Below are 18731 nucleotides of genomic sequence, written 5' to 3'. Positions count from 1 at the left end.
TGGAAGTGATTCATCTAGAGTGGTATCCTGCTTGGGCTGACGGGGCGCAATCGAACCTGTGACCAGCAGGAGGAAGATGCTCAATGAACAAAAAAAGAACAAAATGTCCAATGTAGAGTGAGAAAAGTAGTGTGTGTGGAGAGCACAATGCTGGTTTTGCCTAAAAGAGAGGAGTGAAACCAGACAAGAAGAGGCCTTTAGGTCGCTGTGTTAAGATTTTAATACCTGGATTGACATCAGTTTTCTTTTGCTGCATTCAGCAAAAGAAAACAGTAGCATTTAACGACAAAATTGGTTCCATTTCTTTCAAAAAAAACAAAAATATAATAAGCAGCTTGGCAAGAAATGTCCTGCAAACTGTGAAAAAAAAAAAAAGTAATAGGAAATTATACAAAAATTAGCTGAGGGATTATTAGATATAATGAAAAAATGTCCTGTAAAAACTATATTTATAATTCTGTTAATTACATATTCAAATAATGTTACATAAAAACAAAATGTTTTTTTCCTTATTTTCAGGTAATTTTCTAGTAACTTTTTACTTATTTCTTGCTAATTTTGGGGTCATTTCTTGTAAAGTTACTCATCAAGCCAATTTGTTCAGGTATCAAAGGGGTTTCAAAAAAAGCTTGTTCGAAGTTTTGTTGACATTTGATGAATTGTGCAGCATCATCAGGTGTTTTTGTAATATCCTGCTATTGCAGTAAGTGTTCCTGTTATCATTGTCACATTAACAAACTTTATTACTGTATTGTGTTTATTTAAGACGATGCCATATACCATCAACTTTAGTCTGACGAAGAGCAGTTGTGCTCGAAACTTCACCTAGGTGTAATATACGGTGGAGACGGTGGAGCCCTGAGGTGTGCGAGCTATTGATTTGTTTATTTCATGAACTCAATGATCTAAATTTCCCTTCTTGATCAGCAGGTTTCAACTTTGAGACCTGGCACCAGTAAAACCTAGTGCCTCATTTTTTATTGTTCACTCTCACGTCACGCATCTCCAGTCAGCACGCTATTGTGGTCCCGATAACTGTGTTTACCAGCACACTTATGTGCCAGCTTTTGAAAAGTTCATCTTGCACGAGACGGCAAACAGTGGTAGCAAGCCAGCAATGTTTACTGTGAAAATAAAATAAAAGAATAATTAACAATAATTTCCTCACACCTTGTAATCCCTTATTTAGACAAACCACCCCGGAGGCAAACACTGGGCATCTTGCAGGCGTCACACTCTGTGCAGCCAAAGCACAAAAGCTGTAATTAACACTTCAACACTCTGCAGTTTCCACTGAGGGCTGAATGCTTTCAACAGGCGAAGCCTTTCACTGAAAAAATGTCATCCATTACTGAAGGGAACACAATACAAATATTTATCAACGGTGTTGCCACTGTTGAAGACAAATCAACAGGAGCTGACAGGGCTTTGTCAGCGTCGTTTGTGGCATCGACTCAAGTTACCTCTTAACAGCTGGTATATTTTGAAAAAGGCAAACTAACACATACTGAACACTGTTATTTATCTCATTTGAACTGCACTGTTTCTCAGACTAGTCTTATACACTATCATAACGAAGCCATATCATTTATATTTGCACAAATTCGTGTATGGAGACTGGAGGGGCCCTTGCTGACTGTGTTAATTAAGGTAGTGATTAAACAGAATCTGTAAGTTTTTCTCCTTTTTTGCTTACTGAAATTGTTATTCATGCAACAGTTACAATAATAATACCTCTATACATTGAGAGATAGAGATAGTAACGGCGATAAAAAAATTAAGTGAAATTTAAAAAAAATAAATAAAGATATTAAATATAAATAGAATAATAACTAATGCAACTAATAATACATAGGAGTAAATAAAACAGATAATAAGGAAATTAAACAACCTACAGAAAAAATAAGAACACAATTAACAGTAAAAACAAAAAAAGTCAATGACAAAGGCTAAAAGAAAATGAACAATATCATACTTTTTCTAAATGGAAAGGTAGTGTTGTTAGATGTATAAAAAGAATCTTTGAAATAATAAAAGCAAAGCAGACAAATTTCTGATTGAGAATATATTTTAGATATAATTTTAAATATTTAATCGGTTTTTGATTGAATATAAACACATTGAATTGAATTGAATAATATCTATTAACAATTTATATATTTATTAATTATTTAAAGTTTACTTACTCACATTTATATATAAATAATACAACAGAGCCATCGCTAATGTCATTTGTGACACCTGTGTTTTTTCTACCTCTGTGACAAGCCAAAATGTCAGTCAAGCAAATTGCTCTTAATTAGCAAAGGAAATGTTTAATAATTATATGGCTCAAACACCCTGCAATCAAACAGCCCGCAGATCATCAAAGTAGACAAGGAGAGGTGAGGTTTGATGATCGGATAGAAAGTTTCCATCAAAGGCTTTTCTGTGAGATTTCTGATATTCCTTTTATCCGTGGTGTTTTTTATAGTTACTGTTGAATTGATAAATTCTTCTACAAAGGAATTCTTTCATGACGCTGCCACAGATCACAACTGCCATAAGCAGAAATGAACGCCAGATCTCTACAGAGTGACATCATAGGCTCTAATGATGTTACTGTACTTCACTTGATATTGTGAAATATTGTGAAAGTAGTCTCCTAAATCTCAGGGGAAAAAAAGTTTTTCATCTTATACAAATCCTAAAAAAGGCCCGTAGCACTCAGACACAGCTTTGCTCATACATAGCTGCAGGACGTCCTTCTTAAATGTCACAATGCTGATGAAAAATGGAACAAAGAGCTTTTAGGTATTTAAGGATTTAATCGCACTGGGCGCTGAGGGAATGAATGATCAAGCTCCTCCCACTGAAGATGAATTTTAGTAGCTCATTTCTAATAAGTTTTGACAACCTTTCTCAACACTCTTTCAGGAAAAATAATAACTAGAACTACTTTCACACAAGATTAACCTTAACCCCCAACACACAATTAATTAATGATCAGCTTAAGTCTCTGAATCCAGAGACCGAAATAAACTTGATGACGAGGACAGAGAGGCTCAGATCAGAGGGTTCATGTTGTTTCAGACTGAATGATGAAGGAAGCAGCAAAGTGGAAACTCCTCTCTGTTGATTATCTCATTGCACAACAATAATCATACAAATGCGATGCTCATGAACACGCACAAAGAATGCATCATCCGTATTAATCAGTCTGCATGACTTTTTTCTAAACTTGCTAGTTGAAGATGAGAGCTCCTGGTGTTCTTTTGTCTATAAATTTGTAGATGCTCATCGACCGACAACGCAAGCCGCCCTGATTCAAATGACGCTCTACTGCAGTAGAGTAAGAAAAAGAATGATCTGAAAGCTTTTAAAAAGCTAATTCTGATATTCGCGGGTGATAGTGGATGTGCGTCAATGTCAAGCTTGAACTAGGGCTGGAGGGTAAGACAACATTTAAAAGTATATATATCGATATATAACAATATTGCTATATTGATAGAGTTTTATGTTAAATAACCCCCTTCTTTTGTAAAGCTGTGCCAGTGTTTGCATCGCTCACAAGCTCTCCTGCATCATAGACATGCAACGTATAGTTGAGAACTTAAGGAGCATTTTCAGACTGGCCTTTTTTTTATTTAATATAGGCTATTTTTAAAATCATTTTCCATTTACATGTTTTGCAGCTGTATATATTCTTTTAAACTGGTGAGAAAATTTTGTGAAATACTGGAAGTGCCTCGCACTTTAAACAACTTGAGCACAATCAAACTTAAAATACTTTACATGAAATATGGACCACAGGTGTTAATAATCAGCCATATGTAAAAAGTACAGCTGTAAATGTGAAGTCTCTCTTTAAACTGTTTTCTCTTTGTTTTCTTTTATAGTTTTGTGCATCTGTTTTCCAATCTCCCGCCCTTCCCTCCTCAGCCCAGTGCGCTTTACATGTAGGTCATCACTGCCCGACCTACTTCCAGCTTCCTGGCTTTATGTAACAGTTCAGAGAAGCGTTACATAATCACAGGAGAGGAGGCCTGCCTGGGCCATGCCTCCTCGTCATACGGCAAAAGAGGCAGCGCAGTGAAAAACACAGCCTGGTTTTGAACTCGCCCAGACAGAAAATGGCCTCAAATTAGATTAATGGTTTCTGGAGTGCAAGGGTATTAAGGGGTGGGGGCGTGTATGGGGGACAGACTTGTACAAAAAAATTAAGTTTGTACTTTGTTCATTTAAGTGTTTTATTTATTTATTTATTTTGTTCAAAGGGTCAGAAGGCCTCTCTGCAAATTCAGGCTAAGTAAGTCATGGCTAATGTTATCCCTGGCAGAGTAAAGACCAGAAAAAAGTCACTCCGACCACACAGTACAATTAAGTATAACCTCTATCTAATACACTTGATCTGATAAATTCATTACCACTAAGTGGAAAGCTAATATTCATTCATCTGTGTTGGAAAAAAATAAACAAAATAGTCAAATTAAAGTAAAACAAACCTCCTTGGACTGAGTAAAAAACAAACATACAAAAAAATTACACATTTTTGGGTTGGTTATTTAATCCACACAGAAAAAAAAGTCTCGTCTTTCCTGGAAATGTTGAGTGAATTATTATTACTTCTTTAAAGGAGGCTTTGTTTTCGGTTCCATTTTTATCCCAGGCATTGGAAACAGATTTTTATTTAATTTGATGGAAAGTTAAGCTGTGGATTCCCTCCTTTTTTGAGATTTTGGCTCATACTACAGCACTCACTTGAATGAAAAGAAAAATATATATCACATATAACAGGTTTCAATGATTATTTATGCATGACTTGATGCAGATTTAGCATTTTGAAACATTTGCTATGCTTAAAATCATAGATTTAAAGGATATGCAGCTTTTATGGTAACTTGTCTCATGTGCTGTACTTAAGTGCTTGTACTCAACTTGACTTTTAATTTTCTGCTACTTCGTAATTCTTTAGTACTATACGAGATTTTGGATATTAATATTGTGTTTTTTACTAGCCTGTGTTAATTTGACAGTTGCTGACACTCATAAAAATATTGATTAGTCTATAAAATATTAAAATGCCTGACAGTATATGAATAATTTAGTATAAATAAGAAATAGAAGCTTCACCTCTGCTCCCTTTTACATAAAAGTGCTGCATAGTGTACTTTTAGCTTTGATACTTTCCGTACATTTTGAAAGTAGTACATACATACATTTACTTGAGTAGGATTATGAATGTATGACTTCTACTGCCCTTATGAAAAAGCACATGTGAAATGTTATCTTTCACATGTGAAAAAGGTTAATTTGACATGTGATGCTGTGAATTGGCACGTGAAACCAAACTTCACAAATTGGAAATCGATAAACTATTCACTGATTAATAAACTATGAACTAATTACTGAACTACCTATTGGACTAGCTATCAACTATGTAATACCAAGCTATTAGCTATTAACTTACTATCAACTAAACACCTATTAACTAAATCTTAAGAAGGTATTAACTAACATTTAACTACGAACTTACTTACTAGTAACAATCTAACTACAAGTGAAATTACTTGACTAACTATTAACTTCTTAACATTTAACTCTTAACTATGGCCTAACTAATAACTTTGAGCTTACTATCAACTGTTAACTCTCTTTAAACCACTATTCATTTTTTAGCTATTAGCTAATAATTACTAACTTCCTATGAACTAACTATTTTGCATGTTTTTGCTTACTGTAATATATATACAGGCAGGAAAAGGGATCACGGTTGTTTCTCGTTCCTGTGCAGCACAGATACAAACATTTAGCATCTGACAGTGCCTTCACAAAAACTGCTTATATGTTAAAGATGTGTGCGATTGAGGCTGATCATGTTTTTTTTTAATGTTTTTTGTTTACAGATTGCCAGAAAAACACATGTTCGTCGAATGCATCACACGTGAAACGACCAAAAACCACACATGGCTACTTCATATCATTTATCACATGTGAAATGTTGTTTCACAAGTGACAAGTCACATGTACTATTTTTCATAGGTTTTGTAACACAGTATTCCTTTTACTTGAGTAGAAAATCTGAGTATAATATGTCCTTTCGAAGTGCTTTTAACTTATAATTTTACACAGTACTCCATATAAAGCTCTACTTGCTGGAAACAAAGTTGAATGCTATGAGGAAACAAAGAGCTTTGATTAGATGCATGATTTATGACGGGGCACACCTTGCCAAACAGCAAATACAAAGCAATCAGACCTGCTTATTGAACAGTGTGTACAAATAACTGTGGTGTGACAATAACAAACACAGTATCCCTGTGGTGTAAAACAGGCAGGGCCGCTGCACTGCTTAGGTTCAGGTTTATGGATTTTGTTTTGTACAGTGCTCCTGTTCTACTAAATAATGTACAAAGTTGTCTTTGATCAAATGTTTGATTGATGTTCGTTTGGTGTTTTATGACCTGTTTTCATCCATGGAGGCATGTGAGACTTTAGCTGCTATCTTGCCCTGTAAGCCACTTTATTTTTTACAGGTGGCCTTATTCTGTATTTCCCAAGTATGCTGAAAACACCGGAGGAAAAAAAGGTTATAAAAACTCAGCCAAGTCAGTTTTACCATAATCCCTGACCTAATTTCAAGGATTTTGATAAATTCAGGGGTGTTATCGATAGCACAATTTAGTGAAATAGCAGATGGTGAGACGAGGAGGCCTGGACGTGCTTAAAAAAAGATATTTGAGGGTGATAAAGTGCGTAACAAGAGGAGAAGAAAAGGGGAAAACATGGTCAGGAAAAGCGTAATAGTGGCTAAATTACCAAACCGATATTGCTTACAAAACCTCGCCATAACAAAGCGTGCTTTTTGAGTCTGGTAAATATACTGTATTTCCTGTTGACGTTTTGTGGATTCAGCATGATAATAACTGCTGTGTGACTACTCCTAGTAGATCTGGTGATATAACTGATCCATTCAAACTACTGGAACAACAAGATTGCTTATAACCTGCAGCAAAATCCATGAACTGAGCTGCTATTAGGTCAGCAGACGAGATGAAATGAACATCAGATTCTCTCTTTTAGTAACATAAAGGGGAAAATAAACTTGTTCACCAGTGTTCAAATTTTTTTGGCACTCCTTAGCATTTCCTTCTGCTTTTTAACAAAGATAATATTATTTATTCAATTTTATTTATTTAACCAGTTTTTTGGTTAAATCTAATTTGAGAGAAACTGAATATAGAAAATGAATATAAAAAAATAAGTTGAGAGCGTAAATTATCTTTACCACGATGCAAAGCAGGCAGGCTTTTTATCTCCTCTGTGATGTTTCAGTACGGGGTGTGCGCATGTCCTACACACGCAAACTAGATATGTTCTCCCCTGAAGTACAAGTATACAGTTGTGGGGATATGTTGGGAAGTTCCTCATGCACTCCTAAATTTTTTAAAGTTAGAAGCACATGTACTTCTTCAGGAAAAAAAGTCAGCGTCAAGCACTGTATGTGGATGTACTTAATGGTAAATACTTGTAAAAGTGCATTCTCCCATTCTCTGACGTTTTGGGCATGTGTATAGCATCAGAACACAGCAGTGTTATATCATTGTTAAAACATTTCCTTACACCCCTAGTAGTGATACAACACAAACCACAATCACATGTTCTCATGAAACTCAGCTGACTCCTTTCAGCCTGGTGAGTTCATAATGTTTGGTCTCCCTTTCATAATCTCAGACTACTGTCTTTCTTTATGAAACACATCAAAATGTTTGCAAGATGTTGTGTAAAAAGACTTGCCTAATACCAGTAACTTTGCTTGGTTTGAATTAGTGGTGACACGCACGTCTGAGTAGTTTATTGAGCTGTTTACACCCTAAAGACCCAAGTTAAGTCACTCTCCTTCATGCCACAGAGCAGGACTGTATTAGCTTTTATGCAAATAATACACAGCAACAGGATCATACATTTACTTCCTTTTCTCACCTCATTTTCCTCTCTCATGCCGTCTATCAGCTCCATCACCTTAGTGAAGTGGTGGCAGCGGAGGGAATGATCAACAACATGGGTAGGAAGCGATTTGTGCTGCCAGTGTCTCCACTCCCACAAAGACAGCTCTCTGGATGATGGTCTGGAAACTTCCTCCTTTGGGACATGAAATAACAACATAAAGATGTGAGTAAAATACTGACATTATATTCAGGCCCTTAAAAAGACACACAGGACAAAAAAACAAGGGTCTTTTTAAGTATTACATTTTAAAATGGAATTTTATTTTTTTTTTACACACATAACTTTCCAACATTGTGGTTAAGCTTTAACCACCTGAAATCACAGCAAATGCAGCGGCTGCCACCAGTCTAAAAGTCTGTAGAAATAGATTATAAAAATCTACATTTACCGTCACTTTTACTATAAGATATAGCGAGCTCCAATATCCTATCCAGACTAAATGTCCCTTATTGTTTTTTGTTTTTTTTTTGTATGTAAAATCTTAAGCAAACACAGCATCTTTCTAAACTACAGCCAAAATGTTTGTTTTTATTATTTCAAATGTATTATTTCATCACTTTTCCAAACGTATGTGCTGGCTTGCTTGACTCAGGGTGTCAGCCCAGCAGGGATTTGCATCTCCGTACACCAGGGTTTCACTGGATGCCATGACACAAGTAGCTTTCTACAACTTGTCATTCCTAACCTGAGAGAACCTGTTAGAGGAGCGCAGTATGACACAGTTGCCGAATAGTGTATTAAAAGTAAGCTATTGAAAGTCAAAGAAATGAAATGGACTGAGGATGATTTAAATGCAATGTAGGCATTTCATTTTATGTTAAGAGGATTCACAAAATGTTTTTGAGGGCTGCCATTGGCCTGCAGTTTACACTTTGAGCAGCTATGGCTTATTTTGGTTGTCTTATATTTTGCATATTTGTTTTCAGATATTTGTCATCAAAAAATGCACATTAAAAATCCAAGTATTATTGCTTGAAAACAGAGATGGGATGACAAAATGGAACGGTCCATGGTAAAGCCCATATGACATGAACACAGCTCGCTCTGAGGCAGACGGGCAACTCCGAAGGTGGTCCATCTTCTCGGGTGCTACGTGCCGCATTTAAACTGTCAATAGAGTCAATGGAAAGAGCCCTAACACTGCATGAGGGTTTCATGGCATTGATGGTTTTATTTACATTGTCTTTTATTGTCTGGTACATTTCAGACCTGCACAAGAAATACAGAAACACACAAAGACAAAAGAAAGAAACAAACCTGAGGTGGTGGATCACTCAGTAGGGACATGAAATGAGACTGTTTCAGGGTTGGATGAGCTTCATCTTCCTCCAGCTTCATGGTGGACGCCCACAGGGAATATTCAGCACTACTCAGAAACCCGTCCGATGTCTCACTGCCCTGTCGAACTGTCACATCAGACACACACACAAAATCATAAACCAGTGTTTGCTTCTCAGTCTCCATTTTGTAAGATCAAAGTTTCCCCTGCCTTATCACTCACTCAGGTTTTGAGGGTGGATGAGTGAGGCCCGTCCCTCAGAGTGGGACCGTCGACCCCTGACAGACCGCCTGCTGTTCTCCCGATGGTCAAACTGGCCACAGGTAATGTGCATCTTATGCAGGGTGGGGTTCACGCCCTCGGGCAGCATGCGGGGGCTGTTGGGGTACATGTGGAACCCGTTTTTGTTGCCAATAATAGACTTGTCCACACTGCGCTTGTTGCTCTGGCTCTGGTTGTAAGTCTGAGCAAAACAAAAGGTCAAAAGTTTAATATAGGGAGTTTGTGGATCTGTGAGGGGTTATGTTATTTGGTAAAACATCAAACATTAAATTTGAAGGTCCTCGGCTCTTTTCGTCTTGCATTTGTCGATGCAACTCAAACACTCACCTTCTCCTCTCGTCCCTCAGCCAGGATGACAACAATTCGCCCCTGCCGCTTACGTCCAGTGCGTCCCATTCGCTGCACCAGGCGGATGGGATTCTTCTGTGCATCGAAGCAAACGATGAGGTCCACCTCTCCGATATCTAGCCCCTCCTCCCCGACGCAGGTGGACACCAGTGTGTTGAAGCCTCCCTGACGGAACCTGCACACCACCTAAAACACAAGCAAGCAAGGCTTTACATCAGTATTTTAATTTTTTCTTTTGTGTTGTCTACTCAACAGTATACACAGTAAATTTCGTACTGTTTTATAATATATTTAAGGTATACTATGAAGAAATAGTTGATCGCTGTTTCTAGACACAACATTCAAACTTTGCCCCTCCTATTTATACTGCATCCATGCTACTGTATCATCGCAGGAACGTTACATTTGTTGTGATGGAAAAGCTGATACTTTAGCGAACTAACTGCCTAACAGAAAACAGGCAAACCGCGCGTCACCATTTATCCCCATCCTTTTGTGGCTGAACTTCCTATTTCAAATTAAAAGTGACCTAATCTAAGATTACCTTTATATGAAAAATCCTCCATAGTATACCTTTAAGGCTCTGGTCTATTTTTAGTATATGATGTACTTACAGGACTCAATGTACATGTGCATCTACGCACCAGTCCTGCATTATTTATTTAGATGACAGACTGTCTGCAGAGACATTTCAATGCAGAGAGGTAAATGTAGCAGCAAAGGTTTAAGAAAATTAAACTGTTCACTGGAAAATACGGTGACACTGTGAACACAGCCATACATTTATTTTATTAATTAGTTGTTCTTGAGAATTTTACCACTAAATTATGTTTTAATATTTCTTAATTCACTATATATATATATATATATATATATGCCATACATTATTAGAAATCTGCTCTTGATAAAAAAGAAAAGTCACTCTACCTCCAGTTGTTCCTTTTGGGTGAAGCCTTTGACTCCCTTCCCTGCTGAAGCTTGACCCATGAAGGTCATGACCCTTATCAGTGGAGCATGGCGGTTTAACATGGATGCAATCTCCTGTACACTCTCACGGAACGATGAAAAGATCATCACGCGCGTGCTTACTTCCTGAGGACCTGAACATTAATGAGACAGAGGAGAAACAGACCGATTAAAAATTCCTAATTTCTTATGCCTGTTTGATTCAGTTTCTGGAATGCTTTGTTCTGCGATCCTCTCCGAAATTTAATATGCCAAGTGTAAACATACCCTCTTCAAAAAGATTTTGGTTGAATGACACTACAGCAAATGTTTAACTGTAGATGCTTTTACTGCTTTTTGATGTTCAGCAGGACAGTCTTTGGACAAGTGTTTTACACAGAGCTGAGGATCTGAAGCAGTGTTTGGTCATAGGTGCTGTTAATTTACTGAAAACATCACACTCCAGTGTTACATCTTTAAAGTTGAAACAGACTACACACAGCATGTTGTTCACCACAGTTAATTTGGTTTTGTTCTATCGTCTGCCATTTCCACTACTGGGGATAGTAATTGAGAATGGCAAACACAGAAATGCTTCACTCCTCTTTCACAATAAAAGCCCTTGATATGAACCTCAAAGACAAGAATTGACATGAGACACATGCATAACTTGAATATTATCATTTGTTGCAGTTTTTTTGTTCTGATTGGTATATTGACTCACAAAATAAAAACAGAGAAATAAAAAAATACACAATTTTAACAATTCATCAACATATAAGTGAGTCCTGCCTTTCCTAACTCCCTCCTAACGAATATTAACAAAACTTTAAAAACCAACTCTTTATCTTCAAAAATGCAATGTTACAGTAACTGTACACCGGCACTAATAGAAAAAGAAGACAACAATTATCAGTTTATATCAAAATAATAACTAAATAAATAATTTAAAAAATCTTTTTTAAAAAGGTCTTGGTCTTTTTCCCCATTTTTTCCAGCCTTCTTTATAATGACATTAAGCACTTTGCCACTGGCACCCAGGTTTGAGCATATTCTGTCTAATTATTCTGCAGTCTGAAGGCGACCTTTTCCAACTGAATCATTTCTATTGCTTCAGTGATCCGTTCATTTGAGTTTGTGTATTTAAAGCAATACAGTTTTCATGATTACCATCTTTGTAACCATACAAAACAGGAGACAGCTATTATTATTCTTCAAGGATACCTGAATGAACTTATGCAAATCTCCCAGTATACATGATTGTGGTGTGAGAGGGATCTCTATGTTAGCATGAATCAATACCTTTCTTTGTTATATTACTAACCGAAGATCTTTATTTATTTATTTATTTTTATCCTCAGATAATAGAGATGACTGTCTTGATGATGATTGAACCAGGATGTTTTCTTTTGTTTTTTTATTTAAACCTTTGTGGGTTTTCTTCTTTGTTTACTTTTTTCTTTCCTTTAAGCACTTGAGTTTGTTGTGATATGGAATTGTGGAAAACAGATTACAAGTTAAGTATTTGTAATTGTCTTTTGTAAATCTTCCACCTGAACACTAAACTGAACATGATCTAAACTTAACATGACAGCTTTCAGTAACTATATATATATATATATATATATATATATATATATATATGACTTACACTGATACTTTTGGTAAATGGGGACAGCTAATGCTAACTATTCAGGAAAATGAAAGCACATTCCTCTTCCTGTCTTGGTTGCGCAATGGTTGGCATACCTTTTTCTATGCTGAAATTTTATAAAAGCCATTACTTTCCCCGGAGATCATACCCAGCGGCAGAAAGAAGTGCATAGTGAAAGCAACACTTATGTAGGTAGAATATGAATGAAAATTGTGTCATTATCCTGTACCTATTACAGTGTGCAATCAGCATTTACTCCATAATGATGTTAAAGCAAAAATGTCTCTATTTCAACTTTAACACAAGCATGGCAACAACATTAAAGAGCTTTAACCCTGTGTCAGATATTTCTTTTTGCTGTAGTTAGAACATAAAGTAAATTATAGATTTCACCTTTAACCCAAAACAATCATTACATGTATGAGTCACAGCATATTACTGCTACAGTAAATAAATCACCATTATTTTCTGCAGAGCTCTCAGCCCACTGTCTGAAGTGCTGAAGCACCACCTCCTCCAGTTTCTCCAGTTTGGGGTGACTGTAAACAAATGGCTCATCTGGACCTATAAGCATTAATCACAGTGGATGTTAGTCAGATAGATGCAGTGTCTATTCTTTGCTATATATTAAAATATTATAGCTGCACAAACCAAATCAAGAACATCAAAATGTCACATTGAACTGCTTGAGAAAGGCTCTGAAATCTGACTGATAAGGTATGAATGAGTGAGCAGGTACCAGCAGATGGCTTCACAAACATTGCTTCCATTTCATGGTAAAGGTCCATGAAGGTGGGGAGTCCTCTGCAGCTCACTCTTGGCCTGGACATCTCTGAAGTGAACGAAGCATGTACAGTGCTCAAGTCAAACATGTGTTAAACAAATCATACGCAGACGTTACTCATTATCGAGCGTACATACACCCTGAGGACACGGATCAATATCAGGTATAAAAGCTTGTTGTGTCTGTGAATAAAGTACAACAAAATACACTGAAAGCCTGGAGGTAAGGTGACTGACCTCTGGATCCGTCCATGATTCCCTGGATGTAGAAGAAGAGGGATCGGAGCCCCATCTGCATCAGGAGCTCATAGCCGTGGTACAGGCTGATGCAAAGGGCAAAGACGCCCTCAAGCATTCCCTGCTGCGGACCCTGCAGAGAGCAGAAGAGCATGTTGGTTCATAAAACCACTTTGAGACTACTGGTAGGAATATAACTTAAAAAGGCTATTAAAACTAAGAGTTTTAATACTGCTTCTAGACATTATTGCACAGTTGTAATTTCGAATAAAATATTTGTAATGTAAGCACTGTATCTAATTTAATTCTAAAAGTTTATTTAAACTATGTACACTAGATATAAACATCCAGATTATCTAAATTTGTACAAACACACAGTAGTCTAAATACAGTACAAATGCGATAGTATAAGACATAACCGTGCGGTGTCCATGCCTTGACGCTCGGCGGTGGGTTCTTTCGGAACTGATCCCTGGCGAGGATGATCTGATATTTGCTGAGAGTCCGCAGGTCTTTGTGTCCCATCACCCGGTTCTGGACCAGACGAGACATGAATTTGTCCAGCACCTGGCAGGAAGAGTAACAGAGAGAGAGATACATGGGTCATCGATAATAGGCCATTTCCTGTGTTCAGGAGTGATGCATCAGACCGACAAGCAAGCACCCCGCTAACACAAATCTGGAAAGTGACACACACACACACACACACACACACACACACACACACACACACACACACACACACACACACACACACACACACACACACACACACACACACACACACACACACACACACACACACACACACACACACACGCCCTCCATGACCACTTTGAGATACACAGGTGTTACCTCTGTGGGTACACAGACTTGCACAGACTGAATAGAGGCCCCTCTTCAACAAGAGACACATAATAACACTAAAATGTGTTGGATTGGTTCTTCCTCCTGCCCTCATTTCCTTATAATGGGAGGAGAGATGGAAGCAGTTTGTCAGATGGACAATTTTAACAACATCCATTCATCCTCACGGCTGCAGATAATGGGAGACTGGGTCATTACAATTTCAATTTCAGCTGTGTGGAACTGCTGCTCCAGAAAACTGAACAGGATAAAAGGTTTCTCTGAAAGGAGGAGTGAGCTGCCCTTTACAATCAATGGTAAAAAAAAAAAAAAAAAAACATGAGATTTTGTAACGGATGACAAGCAATTAAGTTGCTTTGATTAGTTAATGGTACTTGTGTTATAAAGGGGAAACAAAGCTTATTATAAAATCAACGTATACAACATGTGCAAAGTAGGCCAAATGATGTAAACTGCATTTATAGCAATATCTCATTAATAGTTTTAAATTACTCTTCGTTTTATAATAATAAAGACTATACTTCCAAAGAAGATACTGTATATATTAAATGTAATAAACTGTATATTTTTACAACATGTGGGGCCTTACAACCACTGCAAAGTGGCACAAAGTAGTGCAACATGCATTGCAGTATAGCGCAGTGCAACTGCCATTGCTAGTTCCTGTCATTTTCATGGCCTGCATCCATGTTGTGTCAGTCGCAAATGTCCCTGTGCTCATCCATGCGCCCGCAGGCGTGCAGGTCCTAAAAATGAGGTGTGCATTGTTGGCATATTGTTATTTTGAGGCAGCAGAAAGTGATTGCGCCATTAACCAATAAAAAATCTGGTCTGAAGTAGGCCCCCAGGAAGTACGCCAGGCAGTGTGCACGCTGAATGCATTTCAGAAGCTTAAACTTTTGTTCTGTTTCCTCTGTCAAAATTAGAACTACAGCGTTTTGGTTTTGCTGCTTAAATGTCGCAGGATATTTTCTGCAGTAACATTATGACTCACACTGGACGCTTCCCTGTGTGCGACCCAGCAGTCTCTCGGTCGAGTATGGTAAATCGCTGGAACAGCACAGTGTTTATACATGTATTTATTTATTTTTTTTATTCATATATTCATTCTATATTTTTTTCAGATTTATGACTTCCATTGCTCTGTACTGCACTTTATGACCTGGGTATTTGGCCCATAAGTAGTGAACTGTGTGTTTGCTGCTCTTGCTCAAGTTGTCTATCTGTTAATCTGTTGTCTTTGACATGGTGATGTCTAAATGCTGCTGCTGACTGTGCTTGTTTTATGTGACAGGTAGACTGTGTAACTGAATTGCCCCTCTGGGATACATAAAGTTGTCTAAATCTGAAATTTCGCTGCATTACATTCAGCAGAGCACCCCCTCGCTTCTCCAGTTTGCTGAACCTGCCATGTACATACTAGTGCAGCAGGTGCAGGCATACCTGGCTTTTAAAGGGAATGGGAGAGATGACACTGATTAGCTCAATTAATGTTAAACCCAAAACGTACCTGCGATTAATGTAGGGACTAAATATAGGCCACTATATTTTGCGCCCAAATAATGCACTGTTTAACATGTAAATAGTCCCTATTGACACATATGTTCTATATTTCATATGGTTTTTAAAAACACATTAACCATCAAGACCTCTCAGGCTGTCTGTGACAGGTCTGCTGTGTGTCCCCAGAGTCAAAACTACTAAACATGGAGAAGCAGCATTTAGTTTTTATGCACCACATTAAAAAAAAAGTATAAGCAACCTGCAACTCTCACTTCTTTTAAAATCAAGGCCAAAGACTTTTTCTTTTGCCGCTACCTTTTATTAAATCAAATATTTATTAATCTATTATACTGAACTCTAACTTCTATTCTTGTGTTTTATATCTGTCATACTATATTTGAGCTTTTTATTTTAATTCTCTGGCTTTTCAATGATGTTTTTATTACTTGTATTTAAATACCCTTTTATTATGTGTTTTTTTTTTGCATTTTGCATTTTTTGCTTTGTCGCGATGCTTTGGTTTTATGTAGAGCACTTTGAATTGCCTTGTTGCCGAATGTGCTATATAAATAAACTTGCCTTGCCTAAAAGAATAGAATAGAGGGCATATTATATGTTAACATACACAAATATACACATATTCTATTTTTTTAATATATTGAAACATACATTTTGATTGCTTTATATATATTGCGGTCCAAAAAATTAAAAAAACATAAAACCTCCACTGCTGCATGTGACATAAAACAGACAAAAAGAAATAAAACTTTATCAGTGTAGTAAATTTAAGTAATAAAATATTTGAGTAAAAAGAATTAACCTACTTTCCCCGTTATGTGACATACAAATATTTTTTAATTAGGCTTTCCTCTTGAACTGGAAACTAAGCTGTTTACCATTTCTGCTGGACCTCAGCCGGCTTCTCTGAGGTGAAACACGAGTGTGTGTACAGAGGTTTTACAGAGACAAAAGCAAAAGGCTTAAATAACAACCCCTTAATTCCCCAAACTTCTCAGAAAACATCAACAGCTATATCACCCACACCTAAACGCTCTTTCAAGAGCGTGTTAAGGAGGTCAGCCCATCTGGTCAGGATTGTGCTTCATCACATTTGATATGGTTCAAGCTCGTAAACAGATGACTTAACAGCTGTTTGTTAAAGATGATTTACAGAGAAACTGGGGAACCAACTAAAACCCGATCAAAAAATATTTAATAAACATTAATTAGCTTAAAAAATGTAACATTATTGTTCAAAATATTGCAATTTTTTCTTTTCCTTTGTTCAGTAGAGTGAGATTTTAATAGTCCATTCAGTTTAAAAAGGTAGGGTAAGGTCTTTTTAAAATATGGGATCAAAAAGAGAATTAGTTAGAGAATTTTCACATTTTACCCTTTGAAAACTGAGCAAACTGGCTTGATTTTTTTTTTTAACAAGAAACTAATAAAAAGATGCAAGAAAATATCCTGAAAAATTGGAATTATAACAACCAAAAAACAAAAAAAAAAACAAGGAAATTACCTGAGAAAAGTGCAAAAAAAAAGAAAAAACGGTCATTGTAAATATATAAATTCTAAGTTAAAAATTATACTTCTTTTCCCTGGATATTTTCCCATTTGAAAAAAAAATAAAAATTTCTAATACATTTTTCTGTCCTCGAAAAAAATGAAACAACAAAATCAGATTAATTTCTTGTCACCTTTTCCAAATTTCTTGCAATTTGCAGGGGTATCTTTTGGCAAGTTACTTATTGCCTTATTTCCCAAGTATTTGGGAAAAAAAAAATCAAACCACTTTGGGGGTTTCAGGGTTTCAGAGACTTAAATGCTTGAGTAAAAGTGTCTGAATGCTTCACAAGAAAACTGATTTGATCCAGGCTTCATGGGGTTAAGTCATCCATTACATATCATGCATGTTTCTTTATTGGTTATGCTGTTTGTTTAGAAGATGATTCAGGATGATGCTGTAGTGTCATTCATATGGAATAATCCATATCTAATGCTTGTAGAAAATAATGGATCACAGATAGAAATGAGATGAAGGAAGAAGTTTAATTGCATAATGAAACTCTAGTGTAGCACCAGGTATAGGATGTGGATACGGATGGTGATGTAAGAGGATCAGAAAAAGGAGGAAAGCTCAAGTTGGGTCAAGCCATAGGTGACAAACAGCCCAACTCAAACCTTATCTACGACCATCAGCAGCAGCAGATGCTACCAAAAGCAAGAAAGCACCAGATTTTGAGATTGTGGTAACATTGTTGTGTAACATCCTACCATCACCATCAGCACAGAAGAGTTTCAGATGTTGCTCGGGTGAGTAAAAGGAAATGTATAGTGTGATGCTTTTTTTCATAAAAGTTGACAATTTTCAATCAATAAAAAGGTACAGTTAAGTCTTCTATTGTGTATATTGTACTTTATATGCGTGTGTGTGTGTGTGTGTGGTTGTGCGTGTCAGAGAGATGCAGACAGCATTGAGAAACCGGACCACAAGCTGTTCACAAGCCACAATATCTCTCTCTCTCTCTCTCTCTCTAGTTAATTGACAGGTGGAGCTCAATGAGGCAATGTGTACGCAGCGGTCAGGTCCAGATTATGAGATTACTCAGCACCAGATTAGTGAGGTTGCTGTGTTTGTCTGGGTGGAATGTGGAGCAAAATGACAGAAAATGCACAAAGAAAAGCTGTTCAACTATTGTAATTGTAACTGGAGTTTTTTTCCCAGCACTCTGATGTGCACCCGTTTGACAGTTTTAGCTATAGGGCTCCAACTAAGGATTATATTATTATTATTATTATTATTATTATTATTATTATTATTATTATTACTATTATCAATAT

The 18731-nt window shown here is 36.8% G+C and overlaps 1 protein-coding gene across 2 annotated transcripts in view; it reads right to left on the bottom strand.

Moving 5' to 3' along the window:
- The window catches only part of fancm (FA complementation group M), a 66808-nt gene that overhangs the window by 21837 nt on the left and 26240 nt on the right, over window positions 1–18731 (bottom strand). For both annotated transcript variants that reach the window (XM_042500723.1, XM_042500722.1), the window contains exons 5-13: window positions 13953–14084; window positions 13518–13650; window positions 13237–13329; window positions 12957–13061; window positions 10826–10998; window positions 9878–10084; window positions 9491–9731; window positions 9247–9395; window positions 7963–8121 (exon numbers count right to left, since the gene is read on the bottom strand). In XM_042500723.1, the coding sequence (XP_042356657.1) occupies window positions 7963–8121; window positions 9247–9395; window positions 9491–9731; window positions 9878–10084; window positions 10826–10998; window positions 12957–13061; window positions 13237–13329; window positions 13518–13650; window positions 13953–14084 (1392 nt within the window). The remainder of the gene's footprint in view (window positions 1–7962; window positions 8122–9246; window positions 9396–9490; window positions 9732–9877; window positions 10085–10825; window positions 10999–12956; window positions 13062–13236; window positions 13330–13517; window positions 13651–13952; window positions 14085–18731) is intronic.

This window comes from Plectropomus leopardus, chromosome 14 (assembly GCF_008729295.1).
Source record: "Plectropomus leopardus isolate mb chromosome 14, YSFRI_Pleo_2.0, whole genome shotgun sequence".
Classification (NCBI taxonomy): domain Eukaryota; kingdom Metazoa; phylum Chordata; class Actinopteri; order Perciformes; family Serranidae; genus Plectropomus; species Plectropomus leopardus.
This window is presented reverse-complemented; position numbering and strand designations above follow the sequence as displayed.